The sequence below is a fragment of the Sinohyriopsis cumingii genome, chromosome 12 (genome assembly GCF_028554795.1).
Source record: "Sinohyriopsis cumingii isolate HCF-2022 chromosome 12, ASM2855479v2, whole genome shotgun sequence".
NCBI lineage: Eukaryota > Metazoa > Mollusca > Bivalvia > Unionida > Unionidae > Sinohyriopsis > Sinohyriopsis cumingii.
Window position 1 is genome coordinate 50,283,918 of NC_142972.1, and position 24,059 is coordinate 50,307,976.

The following is a 24,059-nucleotide window of genomic DNA, read 5'->3' on the forward strand; positions in this document are numbered from 1 at the left end:
ACATGCTGTCCACTTTACTCCTTTGGTTCAGCATGTGTTTTCTATGCATGCAATTACTGCACAGTTTTCATAATTCATAACTTGAAATGTGTGATATAAAAATTTCATTTTATTTTGATACTGTATACACAAACATGAGCTTGAAATGTCTTTCCTAGTATCAATGACAACCATACTGTACTGGTTCTCTTGCCTATTGATTCAAATTTCATAAACCAGTCTGCCACCATTTTAAAATAGCAGATTTGACAGTACTGAGCCCAGTATGGGTGGTATCTACATAAAGGCCGGGAACCTGGCTCCAAGTAGAAGCCTTCTACAAAGCTTTATCCAGATATGTGATGTTCAACAAATGTTACTATGCAGAAACCAGCTATTCTTCCTATCAGAGCATTAGACTTTTGACATTTTGACCCCCAAATTGATAGGATTCTTCATAACCCCATGTGTAAACCATCCAAATGTTTGGTCCAGGTGTGTGTTATTTAACTAATGTTATTGTATGAAAACAATTTTTCTTCTCTTATTAACAGTGACCTTGACCTTTGGATACCAAAACTGCTACAGTTTTTCAATACTATAAGTATAAGCCATCCACAAAGTTTCATACTGAAGACCGTGGAGAACCTGAGTTATTAAGCAGAAACCATTTTTCTTCTTTTCAGCATGGTGATCCTGACCTTTGACTTTCTGACCCCAAAACTGAGTGGCTTCTTTCTAACACATAGTGCAATCCATCCAAGAACGTTGGTTGGTGGAGAACTCAAATTATTGCATAACACATTTTTTTCTCCCTTCTGTCACTGTGATCTTGACCTTTGAGCTTCTGGCCACAAAATCAACAGTGTTCTTCCCTATTCCATGTAAAAGTGATCCACCAAGTTTGATAACTGTAGATAATGGACAATTTGAGTTATTGTGCAGGAGTGAAACTGGTAACGGACAGGTGGACAGATGGCTGGGTAATATCAAAACATGATATGCTCACCCCACAGAATGAGAATAAAATCTTTCTGATTATGAGCTCAATGCAAAATCTTAAGCCATTAAGGATGAAAAATAATCTTGAGGAGCTTCTTCAGTTGTAAGGGTGTTACTCAAGTACGAAAGTACCCATTCCTGTAGTTTTTCTTCAAGAAGTTGTCATGGACATCCAAGAGTTTTCAAGGAGTACTTATGTAGATAACAAAAATGTCAAAATTTGTACATTTTATTCAGTTTTAACATTCTGTATCCTGTCATATACATTCAAGTAAGTTCTGAAAACTTGAGGACGGTTTCAATAAAATTCAAGGGCTTTTTAAATTTTAAAGACAATCCCTCTAGTTCAAGGATTTGTTAAGATTATATGAGCCATGGTGTCGGGGACATTATTAAACACAACATTTAACTGAAGTCAGTGAAGTATAAAATATGAGTCACAAGAACCTACTTCTGAATAGATCTCATTAAGATAAAACTGCTCACCAAGTAAATTTTATTTTATTATGTACTGAGATACTTGGGATCAAACTTTTTGCCAGACAATATTCTACAGCATTTGTGTCAAAATGCAAGCATTAAAAACAAAATTATGAAAAAAACAAAACAAAAAAACAACATCTTTAGATACAGAAAACTGTACTGTTATCATACAGAGAAGAGAAAAGTACCAATGAAGATTTTCTCAATTTATGACTAGTGAAAGCTTAGTTTGGACTGCTCAGTTATAAGTTAGAAACCAATTTGGAAAAGAATGGATCTAAGGTTCAAGTCCTACTATAGCTGCAAAAGGAAATCCACTCATCTAGGGGTTTTCCAGAGTGCTGGGAAGCAGAAATAGCATCTTCTAAAATGAATGGGGACTTGTGCATGCTTTTCACTGTCCATTATATTTTGGAATTAGGTGCCATCTGAATTGATACAAGGGGCTTCTTTGTGGCCCTGATAGCCCAAACATAATTCCTTTCACTATGTAATTTCAAGAGGTTTAAATTTCATGCTGTGACTGCAAACAATAGATGGTACCATATACCAGGCAGCATATTGATAATGGCTGCCATGTGTGAAGCATCAGCATCTGGCAAGGCAAATTGTTTCTTACATTATTTCCTTGCCTGATATGGATATACAACCCTGTAAAATTTCATCTGAGTGAGTAACCTTTGTTTGGGGCAAAGATCACAAGAAAATTTATTTTCAGGTTGCATAACAGAGATTAAACAGCATGGCTTTGGCAAAGGAGGGATAATCCATCCATGCCAAAAAATACAAGGAAAACAAAAATTCATAGCAATGAAGAAGACTGGGACAACGTTTGAGATTGAGAGAGAGAGAGAGAATACCTTATGTTCCCCAAAAATCTCAGGGTTGTTGTTAGTAGTTTGTAGTGCTGCAAGAGCATGATGGTGTTCTGTGAAGGTGATGAAAGCATATCCTCTGGACTTGGCCTTACCAGCTGAATTGACACGTCTCATGTCTCGCATTATCCGGCACTGAAGTAATCATCAATTTAAAAATTACCATCACAATTATAAATATATTACTCATCTTCTTGATTCTTATAATATTTTCTTGTATCAATAACTGCACAACAATAAATTACAGTGCCTAAAATCTGAAACAGCAACTAAAGGTTTTATTTCCCCAAGCTTATTGAAAGAATGCTTATTAAAGTACAGATAAAGATAATAGGACAATTAATCAAGTCTAATTAAAAGTTTATATTTTCCCTGCTTATTGAAAAGGGCATTTTATTAAAATACAGATAAAGATAATAGGACAATTAATCAAGTCTAATTAAAAGTTTATATTTTCTCTGCTTATTGAAAAGGGCATTTTATTAAAATACAGATAAAGATAATAGGACAATTAATCAAGTCTAATTAAAAGTTTATATTTTCCCTGCTTATTGAAAAGGGCATTTTATTAAAGTACAGATAAAGTTAATGAGGGAAAATTACTTAAGTCTGTTCTTTGCAGTGGCAATAACATTTGTGCAAATCTAGTATAGTATATATTTACAATGAAACCAATGTCCCAAATTGAGGATGGACTAAATATATTCTATGATGAATTAAAGCCATTACTTTGAATAATATTTTCAAAATTTTTGTTCTCTTTCTCAAATTGTTAAAGATTTTAAGCTCATTGAAAATTGCATGATTTACAGCAGGGGTCTCAAACTCAAAACACCCTGGGGGCTGCATGAGGGCATTTTCGATGGCCCAAGGGCTGCACCACCTTTGTTATCTATCGTGACACCTTGTGACGCAAATCATTTTGCAGGCCACCGAATATGGATTGGCAGGCAACATGCAGCCCATGGGCAGTGTGTTTGAAACCCCTGATTTACAGTATCATTACTGATAATACTGTCTGATATAAAAAATGTTTGGTCAGAACAAAAAGCAATTCTAGTAAATACGCAATTAAAACAAACGGGACCCTGGGTGGTTGAGTGGTCTAAGGCACTTTCTTTTACAAATCACTCACAAATATCTCTGTGCAAGTTTGAATCTTGGCCTAATCAATGTGTACATGTGAGAAAGCCTACCAGTAGCTTTCTGTGGGTTGATGGTTCTTCCCTATGCCTTCCCACATTTCTCCTCCATCAAAATATACTGACTGCCATGTATAACCTATCATGTGCTAAAACATGGTTTTAAATCCCAGAAAACCAAACCAAAACCTAAAACTATCCACAAATGAAAATTAAGCATCCACAAATAAGTGGATCCAAAGAAAAGTTACAATGAATAAGTGGATCCACATCAAATTTACATGGAATAATGGGATCCAGAGCAAAGTTGCAATGGAGTGGACAAAGAATGCTTGAGTTCTGTTAAAAGTGAAGCTCAAATCAGCAAATGACAACAATTTCCCAGGTGCTTAAATACTATAGTTATATACTAAAATATCAAACTGTTCCCAGGACTCGGTAACTATGAAAGGTAGTGCTCACACTCAATATTTTTGCTCCAATGGTAGCTGATTTGTTGTTGTTGTTGTTGTAGGGTTTAACGCCATTTGTCAGCACACAATAGGCTATACATGGCAGCCAGTATTAATGGTGGAGGAAGAACCTGGGAAAACCCCTGAAAGAACCACCGACCCACAAGAAGCTACTGGCAAGCGTTCTCACATACCCACACTGGCTGAATCTGAGACTTGAACCAGCACAGACAGAGGTGAGATTGCAGTGATCCGTAACGGAGAGTGCTTTAGACCACATGGCCACAAGGGACCACTAGAGGCCCCTCCAATGGTAGCTGAATTAACAGTTATAAGAAAGCTGATTAAGACTCATCAAAGACCCCATAATGCATGCAATTAATTTTTGAAAAGGACTCATCACAACAAATAAATATGTCACTAGCCAGTTAGTGGACACTTAGATGATTACAAAATACACTTGATGTTTGAGCCATACTATAAAATGCTTTATTATGCCAGGGGGACATTTAAAGATCATATTATATCCAGCAGAGGAAATTTAAAAGCTGAGGCAGATTTTCTACTTGTGGATACAAACCTCATTAATTTTGGCCTTCTTATCACCTGCAGCCTTCCAGAATATTTCCCTGAGTTCTTTGTCTTCCACATTGACAGGAATATTCCGTACACAAAGACGCAAAGGCGAGATGAAAATATTAAGATTCTTTAGTTTTTCTCTCTTTAATGCTTCCACCTAAAAACAAGAATAATACAGAATTTAGTTTGCAAAAAATATAAATAAAAACATACTAAAGTCACCCCAGCTTCACTATAATTTTTAAAAAAATTCTTCTGATTGAGAGAAGATTTAACATTATCTTATTCTGTACTCTTTACCCTAGAGGAATGCTTATCGATTCAGAAATGTAAGGACTCAGATTGCCCAATAGAGACTTTTTCTCAAACTCGCTCTCTGAGCCAAAATATTCCAAGATATCTAAGCATTTTTGTCATCTCTAAATCCGTGAAAATACAACTGTTTTCTTAAGGATTCAATGTGAATGGATTATTGTATGTAATGCCTCGTGAATTTGTGTTCTAATTTCTAAAATTGATTCAAAAGATTAGAAATTAAAGTCACTTAAATGAACTGATGGCAGCAAAGAATTTTCAGGAAATTCAAGATAAGACCAGTTCTTTTTAACTACTGAATGCTGAAACCATCTGATATTCTTGAGGATAAGATTTCAAATTAGCCACTGTGGCAGCCATATTGGATACAAGATCTTCACCATTTTCTTTAGACGAAGCAGAAGACTTCTAAGTAGATATGACCATCCTCACAACAAAACTAGTTACAAGATTCATTTTGGTAGAGGTCAGATCAGTGCCATTTTTATTCAGGGTCAACTAGATATCATGATTAGTTTTCTGATGAAGAAATGTTCATACGAGAAGGTGGAGTAGCAATATCAAGATTGCTGCCATGGTACCATTTTCATTTAGTAACAACTAAACATTATGAAAAGTCTTCTGGCGAAAACCCAATGTTGAATTGACTTTCCATCTAGGTGAAGTAGTGATTTTCTAGATGGCAAATGTGGTAACCATATTAGATATCAGATTTGCACTATTTTATTTTGGACCATCTAGACACCATCAGAAGTCCTCCTGTGAAAACCTCATGCTCATTTGACTTTATGATCAGTATGTGCAGAAAACAATTGTTCTCAAATAAAACGTTTCATCAATAATACACACCCAATCAGAGTAACTTAGAACTACTACTACCTTCCAAATTAAGTGCTCCCAGATATGAACTTTAGCTATAAAAAATGGGGGGTAAAAGTTACCTGCCCACCTAGGTGACAGTCAAAGTGATCTCCCCCTACTTCTGGAGTGGAATGCTCTCAATAGATGTAAATGGGAGGAGGCTGGGAGGATGTATTATGACTAGTTAAGTATTATCAAAGAAACATTATACCTCTGAGGCATCCATACCTCAAATAGTAAACTTCTTTGTCAGGCTCTTTGAAGATAAAAAGTTAATATCAAGTACAATAAAAGGTTACTGCTCCATGATCACTGACACCTTTCATCATCAAGGAAGAAAGGATATCAGACAAAACAAACCTTCTTTTCAACTTTGATTATACACGACCAAAAATGATGGCTTTGTGTACTAACCTGGCTGAACAATATGATAGGCATACACTGCATGATCCCAATGTTTCTAGCAATGTAATTAAGACCAAAATGTGTGACCAGACCAGGACTCAAACTGGGAATCTCCTTCACTCATGACGTGTGCTCTCTACTACCTGAACTTTTAAACAAAATACATCCAACTGATTCCTGTGATTATAACACTATTGGAACCTATACTGCAAATGTTAAAGTGATACTTCTTCCCACTATGTGCTAATGCAGGTGAGACAAAATTGTCTGTATATTTCTACCTTCTTTCTCTTTTCCTGATCAGCAGCTGACAATCCTTGGGCTGCCTGTGTTCCTGGTCTTATCACTGAAAATACAAAGTAAAACTTCCTGTTTAATATTTGATTTTTGTACAGTGTTACATATTGGAAAAAGCAAGAGCTATTTGCACTGGGTGCATCAAAAAGAAGGATGAATGGAAAGACAGACGTGATTAAAAGTGCTCTGCCAACTACGTCTTAATAACCTTCAATAGTTTACAAAAACCAAATCATGCAAACTTAGTCGTATGCTATCATACACAGGTCACATCCATTAAATCTCTTTTTATGTTAATCCCCTCCCCCAATCTTAGTGTAGTTAAAGTATATGCTGTGCAGCCCTTGTAACCTATGGCAAAACAAGATGAGAAATGTGAGCTTTTACTGTTTCCCCTCATCCATGGCATTGTGATATACTGTCTATCTTAGTGCTTAAACCAAAAATATCCAAGAGGACAAAGTGGGCCTGGTATCACTCATCTTACATATCTTAACAGCTGACAATTTCATTAAGTTGACCTATGTAATATTCTAAGAACAAAAATTATGAACAACTGGTTGATATTGGTTGGTGCTTGATTGTGATGGTAATGATTCACCTTAAGACATGAATGTTTCTAAAGTAACTAGACTGGTAGTCATGTATAGTTTTATAGAAATGTTACTAGACAGTAAAATTCCATTATGTACAAGACTTTACTATTCAGGCCACTACGTGTTTACAAAAGCTGATAACAGATATGTCCCTTGGAAAATAGATGAGATTTCCAGTGGTGAAGACCTAGTCAACAGTTTCACTTTTTGGGATTACTTTAGGAATTATGAACTATTTAAGCATGTAAAAACTTTCTTTAGACTATCCACATTTGAACATTTACTAGCATGCTCTCTCCAAAAGTGTGAAAAAAGAAGAAGTGAAAAATTTCCAAATTTCTGCTTAAAAAGACCATTTAATAAACTTCTTCCCCATTTTTGCAAAATATTGATGATTTTCAAATCAAAATGTGGCAACTCTAGAAAAAGCCAAAGTGAACAAGAACTAAGTGAAACACACATAACACAATACTGTAACATCAGGTTGATGTACCAATAAGGTTAACTTAACCTTTTTTGAGCTATATTACTTACCTTTAAAAAAAGATGTTCAACAGCTAAACATTTCATCAGTAACTTGTATTTAAAAAAGTAACATTGTTTTAAGTGCATAAGCCATCACAGTTTCTCACTGTTATAGATCATCTGAAAGCATGGAAACTTGTTACTTGAAAGTCAAGGACAAAATCAAACCACGGGAAATGAGGAAGATAATATTTCATTTTTATATTTACAAAGCATCAGATGCACTGCATTAAAAGTCCTGAAGTATGAATACTAACATGAATGTGACTTCCTTGATACCTCCAGTACCAGGTGTCTTAGCAATAAAGTGTGTGCCTTTTTTGTCCTAATCACCATTTTGACTGACCTGATATCTGGCAACATGTGCCTTAAGTGAAACTGAAAGTTAACACCTTGGAATGATTGAACCATGAAAACACAGTGAAGAAAAAAAAATGATCTTAATTATGTTCAAATAAAGTTGAAATAATCCTTTCCTCAAGTTATTCAATAACTAGCAGAATAGGTATTGTTGTCACGGTGACAATAGGAAACTTGGATGGCACCACCTTAAGTAGAATGAACGCAAGGTATAAATGAAAACTGCAACAATAACCTTAAATTATATTTCATGCTAGTAAAAATCATGTAATGTATGTATTTATTATCATTTTTAACACATACAAAATGGTACTTAATTATCTCAGAAAGCTGAAGCCCTCCGAAATTGGTACCTCCAAAATTAAAATCTTATAAAATTTACTTAAAACAGGTGCTTCCAAATTTGAAACAGGCTGAAAAAGGCACCAAAATTAGAACCATTATGGTATTTTGGAATCAATTATTTATATTCAATCAGCTGATGGACTCACGTGTGATTAAAATTTTACATGAAAGGAGAAACAATGAAAGCTATACAAATTTATGACAACTTTATGATTAAAATTTAAATGTACTTCATTTTTTCCACTGAGTTTGATGCTTAAATAATTACCACAAAAAACATCTTACTTCCTTCCCTTATCAGATGCAAATTTCTGTTGTCTTTTTTCTCCTTCTTGTCAGCTAATTTCTCCTGTAATTTGGCCGCTTCTTCCTTCGTCACAGCCAGTGTGACAATCAGCTTCCTACCCTCCAACTCCAGCCCTCCTGACTATGGGATAGGAAAATCGAGTTAATCATTGGTTCTCCAAGCATAGATTATTGGGGTTTTATTAATCATTTGAACTCCACACTCAAAGCTTGCTCCTTATGAATTTTTATGATAAATCCCCAATTACTACTGATTTTCCTCCCATCAATCGATTTGGAGGTTGAATTAATTAAAAAAGTGACTCAATTTCCAAGGAAAAACTTAGCATCCGATCAATTACTTGTTAGTCCTTTGAAGAAACTAATGCTTTACTGGCTGAAAACACCTGGCTGAAAAAAACTTTTTTGCATTTTAACTGCTGAGCGCTGAAATCAACTCAGATATTCTGAACTTGCAGGGATCGCCCTGGGCTTTGCCAATGTCACAAATTGCAATTTTTTGTCCTTATTGACAACAAAATATACCATCTGGTGATTTTTTTGTTATGACAACCTTTTTGGCTATTTAATTTGTATATACAATCATGGATTTGGAATGGAGACATTCAATGGGAGCATGAAAGGACACCACAAATTTGGATACACAATGCACTGGAATCTATCTGTTGAAAAAAAAGCAAATCATTTGTTCATATTGACAAACCCATTTTTACAGTGCATTGTTACATCATAATCTGCCTATGTTGACATCTGACCCGAGTACTGTATGCTGTGATACACTGTCATGCTACCCGACTATACCTACAATCGACTGACCTCTGAAGATGTGAACAGAAAAAGCTACAATTAATTGAATGAAGGCTAATCCTTCTGTTGGTTTTTTTAATGTACCACTAAAATAGTTTTGCTGAAACTTCAGAGAAAACTGATTACCTTTTGAAGTACTGATTGCTGTGTATAAATAGAAAGCAAGTTTTGCATAACTGAAAATAATTTATTTCTCAAAATACAGGAGTGATAGAATTAAATTAACAGCATGGTGAATGAATTCCTATTTCCTAAAAGTCCATTCAATCTCAATAGTTCCAAGAAATCCATATACGTTCCAACGAAAAATGCCCCTTCTGTGTTGAAGTTTCAAATGTACAGAAAGATTTCCAAAGAATTAAAATATTCGTTGAGCAAATGTAGTTAATACCATACAGTTATTCTAGCGTCATGCAAAAAATAAATTTTTTCAAAAACCAAGTTGGGAGATTGAATCTGAAAACATGAAGATTGGGATCTACTGTCAGGAAGTTCTTTTGCGACATATTTAAGCATCATTTTCACTAAAATATTCACAGATTTTTCGGGTCCAATGCATGTGAAATTCTCAAAGGACACACCGTTTCTCCCTGTGGAGCGCATTATCCCACCCCCAATGTGTCCCATTCAGCTGTGCCCAAACTGCACAATAGCTAAAGGTTAGACTCAAGCCTCTTTGACATACTTCAATGAAACCACCTTTTCTACAGCGAGCTAAAGCACTAGCAATTGACTGACAAATAAACAATGCCCTTTTTTTAAATAACTAACAATGCCTAAAATGGGTGTGAATTTATGTTAATAGTTCAAATGTGGTCTCAAGCTACCATACATGTGACAACTATTTCCCACATTTGATATCCCACCTTATTTCCTTATTGTTAACTCATATATGCATATAACACTGCTTACTAAATAACATATTTATTCCGAATATTGTTTGTCATCAATAATTATTAATTTTTTGGGGGCACATATGCTCTGTACTATGTTTCTTCATTCCTTCTTTTAATTTAATGATGGTAATTAATGCTTATATATACAATACATTAATGCCAGGTGTTGACTCGTGTAAGTTTTATTGGTGCGAATGGAGATCCTAGTTTGTTTGTCGTGAAAAAATCTACATCACTCAGTGATCATTCTTGGGATTCTGGAAGCAATTCACTACAAACAAAGCATCTAAAGAACAGCAGAAATAAATTTCTAAACTCCTGGTTGATCGAGATGTACTTCGTGAAACATAAAAAAGGGGGGAGGGCATTTAATTCCTGAATGCCTGAAATTGATATTCGCATTATACGTCACTTATATTACATTGCAAAGTACAATAATAGGGTTAAAGTATTAAAATGTCATTAAAGTTCCTTACAAAACTATTATTTTGGAAAATAACACATAAATTTTAGATCTGCTTAATATCTGATGTTTCTATTTTAAAAAAATGAAATAGACAGACTATAGATGTCAAGAGAGTAGATATTTTACATTTGATAATGCATTTATTTCAGGTGACAACAGTCATAACCATGCACTAATGGTGATGCGGGATGTAATATTATGGCTGTATTGTTTGTCATCAATAAGTAATAACTATCCCATCTTTTTCAATTTTCATTGCCTATTACATTAATAGACTTGGAAAAATATTCACTACTTGTTCTGGCGACATTTTTTGAATATTGGTGACAAAATATTGAGGTTGGCGATTTTTTGGGCAACAACTTTTTAAAAGCCAGGACCATCCCTGTTCGAAGCAATAACAAGATTTTCATAATGAACACAGGACTGGCATCATTTTTATTTAGGTCCAACATCACAAGTCTTGGCATGTATATGATCATCCAATCGGGAGGAATATATTTTCAAAAGGGCCATCACAGTGGCCATAACAGATGCACACAAGTACTGATGATATGATTTTCAAGATGGCCATCAATGTGTACCATTTACATTATGGACATTATAAAAAGACTTCTGGTGTAAACCCCCTGGATGAAAGGTCACAAGATTTTCACATTGGATTTCAGATTAGCAACATTTTTATTTAGGCTCACACAAGATCATAAGAAATCTTTAAAAACCAAATTTTTCTGTGACTGTCCATTCAAAAGGACTTTCATGATGTTGACCTGCCAACAATATCTCGTTTCTATAAGCCTGACCAATTCCAAAAGAGTTATCAAGTACAGTTTTACCCTAAAGACATTCAGTTAAAAACTTGTTAAGTACACTTAGACCCTAATGACCTTCAGTTCGGTTTCAAAAACTGCAGAATACATTTGCATAATTATTGCTGTTATAAGTGACAAAAATCGTAATTTGGGTGTAAAAGGTGTAATCTACATATTACATGCCAGAACTACAGGATGAATGAAAAAGGTACATTTTTACTACTAACCTGGTTCTGCAGCTGGCCAAAATTCTTGTCACAAAGGGTAAAATCCATATGGATTAGAACCAGAATACAAACACAAAATATACCGAAAAACTCTTTATACTGTGCACTCACTTCAACTAGTCAACATGTTTAACTTTCACTGAATGATCACGAACTGGAATTCTGCAATGATCATGGTCAGGTGCTTAATTCTGTATTATATTACTCTCATATTCTTCTTTTGAAGTTTGTAAAGTGGTGTTGACTTGTCCTTTTTTCTTATCTGACCTGCATAGCATGGCTACACAGATGCAGATAGACTGGGCTTGACAGAAATACCCACATAGCATAGCTACATGATGCAAATAGATTGGGTTGGAGAGCAATACCCACACAACATTGTTACAAGGATGTGGAAAGTGTGTGTGTGTGTGTGTGTGTGTGATATGGATTTTTAACGTAGCTTTTAAAAAAAATTCAGTCTTATTGCTATGATGTCTGCAGTGTGACAGTTTATAGTGATGTCTAGCACTGGGGCATCATGCCACAGACACGTAGCATGATGTCCCACCCAGTCACATTATCCTCACATTAGGCCGACCAGTCCTAACACTAACCGCTTAATGCTGAGCACCAAGCAAGGCAGCTGTTAGTACCATTTTTGTAAGTCTTAGGTATGACTTGGCTGGGGATCAAAACACAACCTCCTGCATCCGAGGCAGACACTCTAACCACTAGGCCACTGGAGTGGTTGGATGTGGAGAGACTTGGCTTCATAGAAATAAATGAATACGCAATGCTGCAAATTTCTAGCTTTGTGGATGTGACAGCTTATGTCGATTTGATAGCTTTAAATCAACTGACTGATTGTAAGAAACTGCTGAAATCTGCAACAAAATAAGCCTGTAATTTTAAACATTTTGCACTAAATATAATGTTAAGTCCATACCCTTGAGTCATCAGTCGCCTTCTGAAGACAGGCATTAGCTGCATCCTTATTTCTGAACTGGATAAAAGCTGACCCTGCAAAAGAAAGGCATAAAATTAAAACTATATACAAATTATGCAAATAAATATATAAATACAGAAAATGCTTGTGTAAGACATTTATGAATGATCATGAGCATTAAGTAAAATGTGAATTTCTTGCATCTAAATTCAGAATTAAATGCATTTTTGCTCTAAATAAACTCGTTTTGCTATTATTATATAGTGCAATCAACAAATCATCATTAAATTTATAAATGTGCATACATGTAACATCGGTACAGTATTTTATGTACAAGCAAATATTTCATTCAATCTTCTTGTCCATCCTTGAAGTGTTATTAAATGGCAAGAAATAAATACATAAAGAATGCGCTACAATAAGTATTTCTGTGATTTATTTAATAGAGGAAATTCTCCATATTATGTTACCTCTAAAACAAACAAAAAATTCATAAAGTCTAAAATCTGTAATATAACATCAAATTATACAATTTTAAATAAGAACTCAGCAATTAGTACAAAGCAGAAGTAGATGGGTGAATGGGCTAAAATTTTCAAAGACTTCGAAATCTTGACAATGGTTGAGGTCACACACAAAAGACTACCTTCCATTTCTAGATGTAGTCTTGTATAACAAAAATTCAGCATCTAAGTATCAGTCATAAAAAGTCTACCCTTGGAGACTTGACACTCAAAACTAATTGACGTTGTTGTTGTAGGGTTTAACGCCATTTTTCAGCACACGATAGGCTATACATGGCAGCCAGTATTAATGGTGGAGGAAGAACACATGAAAACCCAGGAAAGAACCACCGACCCATGAGAAGCTACTGGCAAGCTTTCTCACATAACCACATTAGCCGAATCCAGGACTCGAACCCATGCAAACAGAGGTGAGATGGCAGTGATGCATAACGAAGAGCGCTTTAGACCACTCAGCCACTCGGGACCCTCAAAACTAATTGAACTATCTATCCTGTTTGATTTGAAAATTACCAAATTTACAAAACTTGGAGTTAGTATTGAACAGCTGTGCAACTCAAAACTTTATAAAGCACATGCCTCCAGCCTTTCTTGCAAAAGAACAACTTTGTAAGAGGATGTCCTAGGAGTATCAAAATCAGAATATCATTATAATAATAATGTTAAATTTGACTGCTAGAGACAGAATTGCCATAAAACACAAAAGGCTGAAGGAAATATTTTTCTTGTAAAAAAAAAGGCCCATAACTGCATCAGATTTTGCAGCATAAATTATGAAAAATGTGTTAAAAATATAATATTAATAGTTATAAAAGTGTACAATTTTGAAGCTATTCATGAAATACCTTTCTTAGGACCATGCTAAAACAAAATATAGACTGTCACATAGAAGACAAATGGCCTAAATTTACAGCTAAGGTTGTAGATAAGATAAATGTAAAGCAATATGTTCAGACCTGTAATAGATTGGGGGTGGGGTACAGTGGGTGGGGGTATTTATTGACAAATCTTCAAATTATACCAACTATTACCAGATTTAAGTGAAGCATTGTTTATTTGACACTAAACAGACTACTGTCCACTTACAAACCATGCTCTATAATCAGAACAACTGGAGTGTTTATCCTGAAATAAGGTCCGTCACCTTGGACCAACAAACCATTTAACTAAAGGTCTGTCATCTTGGACAAATTAACCATTTAACTGAAGGTCTGTCACCTTGGACAAAATAACCATTTAACTGAAGGTCTGTCACCTAGGACATACTAACCATTTAACTGAAGGTCTGTCACCTTGGACAAATTAACCATTTAACTGAAGGTCTGTCATTTCGGACAAACTATTTAACTGAAGGTCTGTCACGTTGGACAAACTAACCATTTAACTGAAGGTCTGTTATCTTGGACAAATTAACCATTTAACTGAAGGTCTGTCACCTTGGACAAAATAACCATTTAACTGAAGGTCTGTCACCTAGGACATACTAACCATTTAACTGAAGGTCTGTCACCTTGGACAAATTAACCATTTAACTGAAGGTCTGTCATTTCGGACAAACTATTTAACTGAAGGTCCGTCACGTTGGACAAACTAACCATTTAACTGAAGGTCTGTTATCTTGGACAAACTAACCATTTAACTGAAGGTCTGTCACTTTGGACAAACTAAATATTTAACTGAAGGTCTGTCACCTTGGACAAAATAACCATTTAACTGAAGGCCTGTCACTTTGGACAAATTAACTATTTAACTGAAGGTCTGTGACCTAGGACATACTAACCATTTAACTGAAGGTCTGTGACCTTGGACAAATTAACCATTTAACTGAAGGTCTGTCATTTTGGACAAACTAACTATTTAACTGAAAGTCCATCACATTGGACAAACTAACCATTTAACTGAAGGTCTGTTATCTTGGACAAACTAATCATTTAACTGAAGGTCTGTCACCTTGGACAAAATAACCATTCAACTGAAGGTCTGTCACCTTGGAGAAACTAACTATTTAACTGAAGGTCTGTCACCTTGGACAAACTAACCATTTAACTGAAGGTCTGTCACCTTGGACAAATTAACAATTTAACTGAAGGTCTGTCACCTTGGACAAATTAACCATTTAACTGAAGGTCTGTCACCTTGGACAAACTAACTATTTAACTGAAGGTCTGTCACCTTGGACAAACTAACTATTTAACTGAAGGTCTGTCACCGTGGACAAACTAACCATTTAACTGAAGGTCTGTCACCTTGGACAAATTAACCATTTAACTGAAGGTCCGTGACCTTGGACAAACTAACCATTTAACTGAAGGTCTGTCACCTTGGACAAATTAACCATTTAACTGAAGGTCCGTGACCTTGGACAAACTAACCATTTAACTGAAGGTCCGTGACTTTAGACAAACTAGCCATTTAACTGAAGGTCTGTCACCTCGGACAAACTAACCATTTAACTGAAGGTCCATCACCTTGGACAAATTAACCATTTAACTGAAGGTCCATCACCTTGGACAAATTAACCATTTAACTGAAGGTCTATCATCTCTGACCAACTAACTATTTAAGATGTATCGGTTTAAACTATTAAAGCTTCAGCATCTTTCCCATAATTTTGTTAAACTTTCATTTAGAACCAAAAAATAGTTTCTATTTTGATGTCATGGTTATCTATAATTTGGCAATTTGTACGTTGCTACTGATATACATATACCTCTTGAGTGTTCTGTGTTTGGATCTATAACAATTTTGCAGTAGTTCAGGTCCCCAAACTGTGAAAATAATTCTTCAATATCTGCCTCACAACTGTCAAATGACAAGTTCCTGAAGGAAGAAAAACATAATAATAAAAATGTATGTTATAAACGTGTTCCACTGAAAATATGACAAAGATATTTTTTCTTGGTTATCGATAGTTAATACAAACATTTCTCTATTTAAACTGGCCTCACTGGATCATTCCATCTGTTTCTGTTTTAAAGTTTTGGTGCTATCACACGCACTTTGTAAGTCCCTTAATTTCCAAGACTTTTTACATGTGTGCAAAAGTCACACAAATAAAACGATGAAATTTTCCCCAAATAGTTAAATGCATCTGCTAATATCTTAGAACATATAATCTTAACACATTCACAGATATGGCTCATTATTGTCAATTCATGATATTCCATCAAATACTACTGGTAATCAAGCCAAAAATAAAATCAGAGAATCTGAATGCCACTACAACCACATCATGTATGACCCTGAAGACAAATCCACATAGAACTAATCTGTTGTTGTTGTTGTTGTTGTTGTTGTTGTAGGGTTTAACACCATTTTTCAGCACATGATAGGCTATGCATGGCGGCCAGTATTAATGGTGGAGGAAGAACCCGGGAAAACCCAGGAAAGAACCACCAACCCTCGAGAAGCTACTGACAAGCTTTCTCACATACCCACATTGGCCGAATCCTAGACTCGAACATACGCAGACAGAGGTGAGATGGCAGTGATCCGTAATGGAGAGCGCTTTAGACCATTCGGCCACTTGGGGCCCCAGAACTAATCTAACCACAGACTTAACCAAAGTACTGAAAAATAAAATACAATCTATCAATTTATAATTGTCTATAAGTAAGTCCAACTGCAAACTGTATAGACCCAGATCTGCTGTCACATAATGCACCAGATAAACAGGATCTATGTTGCTTGCAGCTTGACCCATCATATATATATATATATATATATATATATATATATATATATATATATATATATATATATATATATATATATATATATTCAGGGATTGTCCTGGGCTTCGCCAATGTCGCAAATTGCGATCTTTTCCCCTTATTGCCGACAAAAATATGCCATCTGGCGATTTTTTTGGCGACATACTTTTTGGTTATTTAATTTGTACATACAATCATGGATTTGGACTGGATAAATTAAAAGCGAGAATGAAAGGAAGCCACAAACTTGACTAAGCAATGCATTGGAATCAATCTGTTACACAAACGATCCTTTGTTTGTATTGACGACCCCATCTTTACAGTGCATTGTTACATCATAATCTGCTTATGCTGACATCTGGGCTGAGTACTGTATGCTGCGATAGTCAATCATGCTACCACTCTATACCTACAACTGACCGGCTTCTGAAGACACGAATAGAACAGATACAATTAATTGTATGGCTAATCCTTCTGTTTTTTTTATTGTTTTTTTTACATATACCAATACAATAGTTTCGTTGAACCTTTATGGAAAACTGATAACGTTTGAAGTACCCACTGTGTATAAATACAAAGCAAATGGAAAAAATCTCAATCACAATTATATCTGTCGCCAGTGCAGCATTTTACTCATTGATCTTTTCCTTTTGCCATCAATTCCGTGTTGCGGCTGCAGAGACTTAAACTCCGCAAGAAGAAATAGCACAAAAAACAGTTTTGCATAATTAATAATAATTATTTATTTCTCAAAATACAGGAGTGAAAGAATCTCTTAATTCGGTGTGAATTTATGCTTATATATACGGTCCAATATTTCTAGGTGTTGACTCGTGTAAGTTTCATTCGTGGGAATGGAGATCCTCTTTTGCTTGTCGAGAAAATTTATACAGCATTCAGTGATCATTCTTGGGATTTAGGAAGCAATTCACTACAAGCTTTGTGAAGCTAGCCATAAAGGGGTGGGGGGTGGGGTGGGGCTGCTGAGAGACTACTGGTGTCACCTGTCAGCACTGTAGACTGTGAACGTGGATTCAGTAAGATGAACCTCATAAAAACTGACATCCGAAATAAGCTCTGCATCTCATCTCTCGAGAATTTAATGAGAATCAGCATGTACAGATGTGAAAAATTAGACTTTGAAACTTCATTCAACAAGTGGGTAGCCCTAAATTCGCGACAGATCTTCATGTAACAGTTAGTAACATTTTGTTAATGCCTGTTGTAATTAAAGTATTAACTAACCCATCTTTTGTAATTTTCATTGCCTGTTACATTAATAAACTAAATTAACACTTGGAAAAATGTACACTACTTGTTTTGGCGACACTTTTTTAAAATTGGCGACAAAATATTGAGGTTGGCAATTTTTTTGGCGACAGCTTTTTAAAAGCCAGGACCATCCCTGTATAATATATATATATATATATATCCACACATAAATGGTACTTATGTTTTAAGGACCTCTGCTCACCAAGATACATCCTCCACACACAAAGTTAACAGTTCCCCCAGACAATAATTGAAATGTATAACTTCACCAAAGTACCAAAGAATGAAAAATAGGTCAATGACCTACTATGGTTGTAGGGAACTCTGCTCACCAAGATGTATCTACATTCACATATAAAGCTGAATGACCCTATCACTAACAGTTCCTCATAAGCTGACCTAAGTCCATAATGTAACTGGAGTTGCTGGGGCTTACAATATGGGTCATGGTAACCTACTTTTGTTAAGATGTTACCAAACTAAGATAAATCAACAAAATTGCATACCTCTGTGGCCAACACTACTTAAGAAACTGACCTAAACAAAAAACATACCCCAAAAGTCACTTAATTATGAAATGTAGGTCACAGTGACCCACTTTTACATTCTTGGTATTTTATTCACCAAGATGTAAAGTCATTCATGCATGAAATTTAAATCAGTGACCTACTATTAGTGAAATAGTCTTATACTCACCAATAAACAGCTACATACAAACTCTGGTGCCCAAGTGTCTAAAATCTTGGACTAAACATAAAACTTAACCAGTGTGACAGACAAATGAGGATAACTTTAAAAGGATGCTTGCAGTCATGGTGGGGCATGAACAGACACACTATAAATGCAGACATGTTAAGTTACAGAGAAAAAAGAAGTGAGATTTGCCTGCTCGGAAATGTCACAACACAGTCAGAGCAAATTAGCTTTCTCATATCTTTGACATTTTACAACATCTACACACATTATTGTTTCCAAATGTTTTTATAAAACTATGTACTACTAATTTTATCCAAATCAGAAATTTTATCTGATACAGGATTCTTTTCATCCTGAAACTCACTTCATCCCATAACACTACCCGATAGTGACTAACTTAACTTCTTTCTTAAATATAGGCATCTAGTTGGCTGAGATGAATTAGTCCAATAAGACTAGTTTCCCAGCCAATTATTCCACAATTTTTTTAATTCTTTACCTTTTCTGTTGTGAACAACCAACTCTATGCAATACATGAAATATACCTGCCCTTTTCTCTTTTTTTTTTGCCGATTCAAATATTTAAATTTTCATTCTAAATTCACTGCCTTTTTCTGTTATGGACACAGACAACTAACACTGTGCAGCACAGGATATATACCTGCATTTTTCTTTTTTGAACAAGTTGATTTAAATTTTCATGTTTCAATAAATCATTATTAGTCATAAGGCTTTCAACACTCTCATCCTTTGAAATGAAACTTAAAACACTAGCTTTAAATAATGTGTGTGCGTGTTTGTGTGATTTAGATTTTTAATGTAGCTTTAACAATGTTTCAGTCATATCGCTACAGTGTGGCAGTTTATAGTGATGTCTAGCACTAGGGCATCATGACACAGACATGTAGCATGATGTCCAACCCTGTCACATTATCCTGACACCAGGCTGACCAGTCCTAACACTAACCTCTTAATGCTGAGCACCTAGCTGTCAGTACCATTTTTGTAAGTCTTTGGTATGACTCAACCGTGGATCAAACTCACGACCTCATGCATTTGAGGTGGACGCTCTAACCACTTGCCACTGGAGTGATTAAAATAATCACTTTCAACAAAAGAGTCATCCAACAAAATAATAATTCTGTCAACTTTTTAAAACATAAGTATCATCAGTTCTATCATCTTCCTTACTTCTGTTCCAGATATGAGTTACAATTGTAGTTAAATAATTCAAGGCCTCTTTATACCATATAAAGCAAAAGACCTCTTATACTATATAAAGCAAAAGGTCTCTATACGCCATGTCAAGGAAAGGCCTAGAAATATCATATAAAGGAGAAGGCCTATATACAGTCAAACCTAGTTATCTCAATTATGTCGTGGCTGTCAAAAAATTACTGACATAACTGGGTCCCAAGATATCAGGGTTTAGTTGACAATTGTGTTGCCTAACAATGATTATGCATCTGAAGTACCAAAAATTGAGGAGTTTTGTTTCTAAAAACTAATGGCATTTCTAATGCTCAATAAAAATAATAATTCAGACAGTCTAAGTTGCAGAAAAATGATTGGATGTCTCATAAATGAGATTAAGTAACAAGTCATAAAGTTTTATAACACTTAAGTTACTGTAACAATATCAGTGGTTTAAAGTTGTTTTTATTTTCCTATGAACTGCCTCATCCCTTTGGTAGCCTCAGCAAGACAATGGTCTTCCAATGCTGACCAAAATCAAGGTCAAATTAAGTACATGTAGGACTGTACTTTAAAAAAAATGAAGTATTTTCTTTTCTTAGTGCTAACTTTAACTAGTAGCAAAATGTAAATGACCAAATATGTGCATGAAAATTGATTGCTTGTGTTGATTATCAGAGGTTCCTTTACACTGGTATGCCGCCTTTTACCAATAAAATTTGCCTCTGTACTGGAAAACAAAGATGAAGCTGTCAGTATTCATGTACCAACATACTGTAAAATGTGTTTAAAGTCTTTAAAGTTAACGGTCTTGACATCAAATTCTTCAAGAAGCTGACTTAAGTTATTCATACAGTTGTGGTCCCATATCCCTCCCAACTATGATCAGTGACTGCTGGCAGCAAATGAGCACCAGAAGGAGAGTCAGTCTATCACTTCGATTAAGGCAAGGCTTTGATATTCAATTTAAAAAATGAGAAATTAAAGCAATCCTCTTTCTGTTTCATAAATGTTACTCTTATCGGTCACTTTATGCTTTGTTCCATTTGCAATGAAGAATCAGTAATCATGGCACAGCAATGGACAACTTCATCTTTTTAAAAATACCTGGCACTATGAATTTTTAAAAATACCATTTGTGCTTCTATTTCACTCTTGTTCAAAACAAATTTATAACCATGTCTTTGTTGGGTGGGTAAGGTATCAGCTTGGTTAGGAATTTTACCAGTTTCTATTTATGGATTCTTGTAAGTCACATGATCTAGCAATGCTGAATTTAAATGCTTGCACTCGCTCCAAGCATGGAAACACTTTAACTATTTACTTTATAAGTGAACTCTGAACCACAATTGTGTGTACAGATTAAGTTGGTGACTGACTAGGATGATACTGGAATGAGATTACACTAGAGTTTGTTCCACAAAGCATTGTGAATTTTATCCTATATGTAATTCTGTAAATTTTCAGGTTAGCGTCATTAAACATAGCTAAAAGTACCTAATTCATTCTAAATATATAGTGTAAACAAATTAGGTATTTATAGTAACATTTAATGATCTGAACTGATAATTTACTGAGTTATCAATAAGATAAAATTTGTGATGCTGTGTGGAATGAACTATATAGTGGTGTTGACATGTATTGCAGTCCTTTATGACTGCAGCTCCCATAAAGGTCAGGAATGCATTCACTCAATTTCCTTACTCTAAAATATTGTTTACAACATAATTTTCTCCACTCTATGCAAGTGATAAACCAAGAATTGATCAGATTGGTTGATTAGCGTTTGTACCAGTAAAATTTGGTCTTGTACCGACTTTTCCCATCCTTGCGGTACAATGTACCGGTAGTAGTGGAAACACTGGATCATTTGTTGTAAAATTTCTCAAAGATGACAATAAAAGTTGAATTTCGTCAAATTAACTCATTAACCACATCACATTTTTTTGTCATTTTCATCTGAAATACGAGTAGGAAACACATTTTGGGGACTACTTGTGAATACATCCCAATAAATCTGCATGCAAGAGATTTTATGTTAGCCTGTGTCTAGTTGTGTTAGAAAAATTGTTTTTCATTGGCTATTTTGCTTGTGCATGTGCAGAAGGGTAAAAGTTGGATTTTTTAATAATTTGTTTGCTTAAAAGGCCCATCATTTTTGTGTTCTGGCCCCTTTTTACTCCATCTTCCCATCTTATCCCACTTTTTGCAAAGGTCCTCCTGTCTGTGTGCAGTTCAGTCCAGTCTGCCTAAGATACATGGCTCAAAAATCCAGACACAAAACTGAATTCCAACCATGAGTGAATTTTGGGTGTAAATAAATCGGGTCTCAAAAACTAAGTTTTTCCCTCTGTATTTTGTAATGTGACTAGAAAGTCCAGGTTATCTGGTACCATTGTAGAGCTAAATCTGTCTACTTTTCTGTAATACCACCCACTTTCTTGTATCTTGAATGAGCTTGATGCTACAGAGCTCCGAAATAGGGTACTACCTCCTGACACTTAAATGGGATGCTAAGGGTTAATGAGTTAAACGGGACCACATGTTACTTTGGACCGAAACTTATGCCCAACATAATGGAATTATCGACTTAACAGGGGTTAAGATAAGCAGGGAAAAATTAGCATACCAAAAAAGGATTTTTCTGGACTGGACCAAAACACCTGACATACACGAGTTCTCGAGGTAACTGAGGTCGAGATAAGTGGGCTTGACTGTATTTAATATAAAGGAACAAGCCTATATGTACCATATAAAGGTAAAGGCCTATATGTACCATATAAAGGAGAAAGCCTATATGTACCATATAAAGGAAAAGGCATATATGTACCATATAAAGGAAAAGGCCTATATGTACCATATCAAGGTAAATGCCTATATATATCATATAAAGGCAAAGGCCTATATGTACCATATAAAGGAAAAGGCATACATGTACCATATAAAGGAAAAGACATATATGTACCATATAAAGGAAAAGGCCTATATGTACCATATCAAGGTAAAAGCCTATATATATCATATAAAGGCAAAGGCCTATATGTACCATATAACCGAAATGGCCTATATGTACCATATAAACAAAAAGGCCTCTATGTACCATATAAAGGAAATGGCATATATGTACCATAAAAAGGAAATGGCATATATGTACCATATAAAGGAAAAGGCATACATATACCATATAAAGGAAAAGGCATACATGTACCATATAAAGGAAAAGGCCTATATGTACCATATAAAGGAAAAGGCCTATATGTATCATATAAAGGAAAAGGCCTACACATACCATATATAAGAAAAGGCCTATATGTACCATATAAAGGAAATGGCATATATGTACCATATAAAGGAAAAGGCCTACATGTACCATGTAAAGGAAAAGGTCTATATGTATCACATAAAGCATCTTTACCCTACTAAAATGTTTTCCAATTTGTTGTCACATAAATGCATATATATGGCACAAAAGCAATAACTAGTCAAGACATGAATTTAAAACTTGTCAAATTTATATATAAAAAACAAAAGGACTGATATTTCTGTAATGGGTCAAAAACCACTTCATGGCTTTATGCAGCCAATGTAACATAAATTGAGACTGTATACTGCATAAAAGGTGAACAATTTAACTTTTACCTGATAAATAAAGTCTTGCCTTCTGAGACATCACTTTTCTTCTGAGATTTCTCTGGTTTACCTGTGAGAAAAAAGAAGTCCAGAAACTGAATTTTCATGACAGTAGTGACTAACTAGTTTCCTGAATTATCATGGCAAACTGAAATAAGATGCCTCTACCAAAAGCCAAATAGGTGTTAGTTGTTGTTCTTGTTGCTGTGGGGTTTTAAATCATTTTTCAACACATGATAGGATATCTATGGCGCCTGTATATTTGGTGGAGGAAGGGCCCACTCACCCCCAACCCAGGAAGAACCAATGACCCAAGGAAGCAACTGGGAAGCTTCCTCATATACCCACACTGGCCAAGCTAGAGACTTGAAC

At 35.1% G+C, this 24,059-nt stretch overlaps 1 protein-coding gene across 1 annotated transcript in view; it reads right to left on the reverse strand.

Annotated features, from left to right (window-relative positions):
* Positions 1-24,059, reverse strand: part of LOC149786424 (RNA-binding protein 28-like) — a 136,650-nt gene that overhangs the window by 71,022 nt on the left and 41,569 nt on the right. Inside the window, exons 12-18 of the mRNA XM_089976867.1 lie at positions 23,697-23,757; positions 15,893-16,002; positions 12,659-12,732; positions 8,502-8,643; positions 6,375-6,439; positions 4,514-4,669; positions 2,325-2,474 (exon numbers count right to left, since the gene is read on the reverse strand). Of these exons, the coding sequence (XP_089832993.1) occupies positions 2,325-2,474; positions 4,514-4,669; positions 6,375-6,439; positions 8,502-8,643; positions 12,659-12,732; positions 15,893-16,002; positions 23,697-23,757 (758 nt within the window). The remainder of the gene's footprint in view (positions 1-2,324; positions 2,475-4,513; positions 4,670-6,374; positions 6,440-8,501; positions 8,644-12,658; positions 12,733-15,892; positions 16,003-23,696; positions 23,758-24,059) is intronic.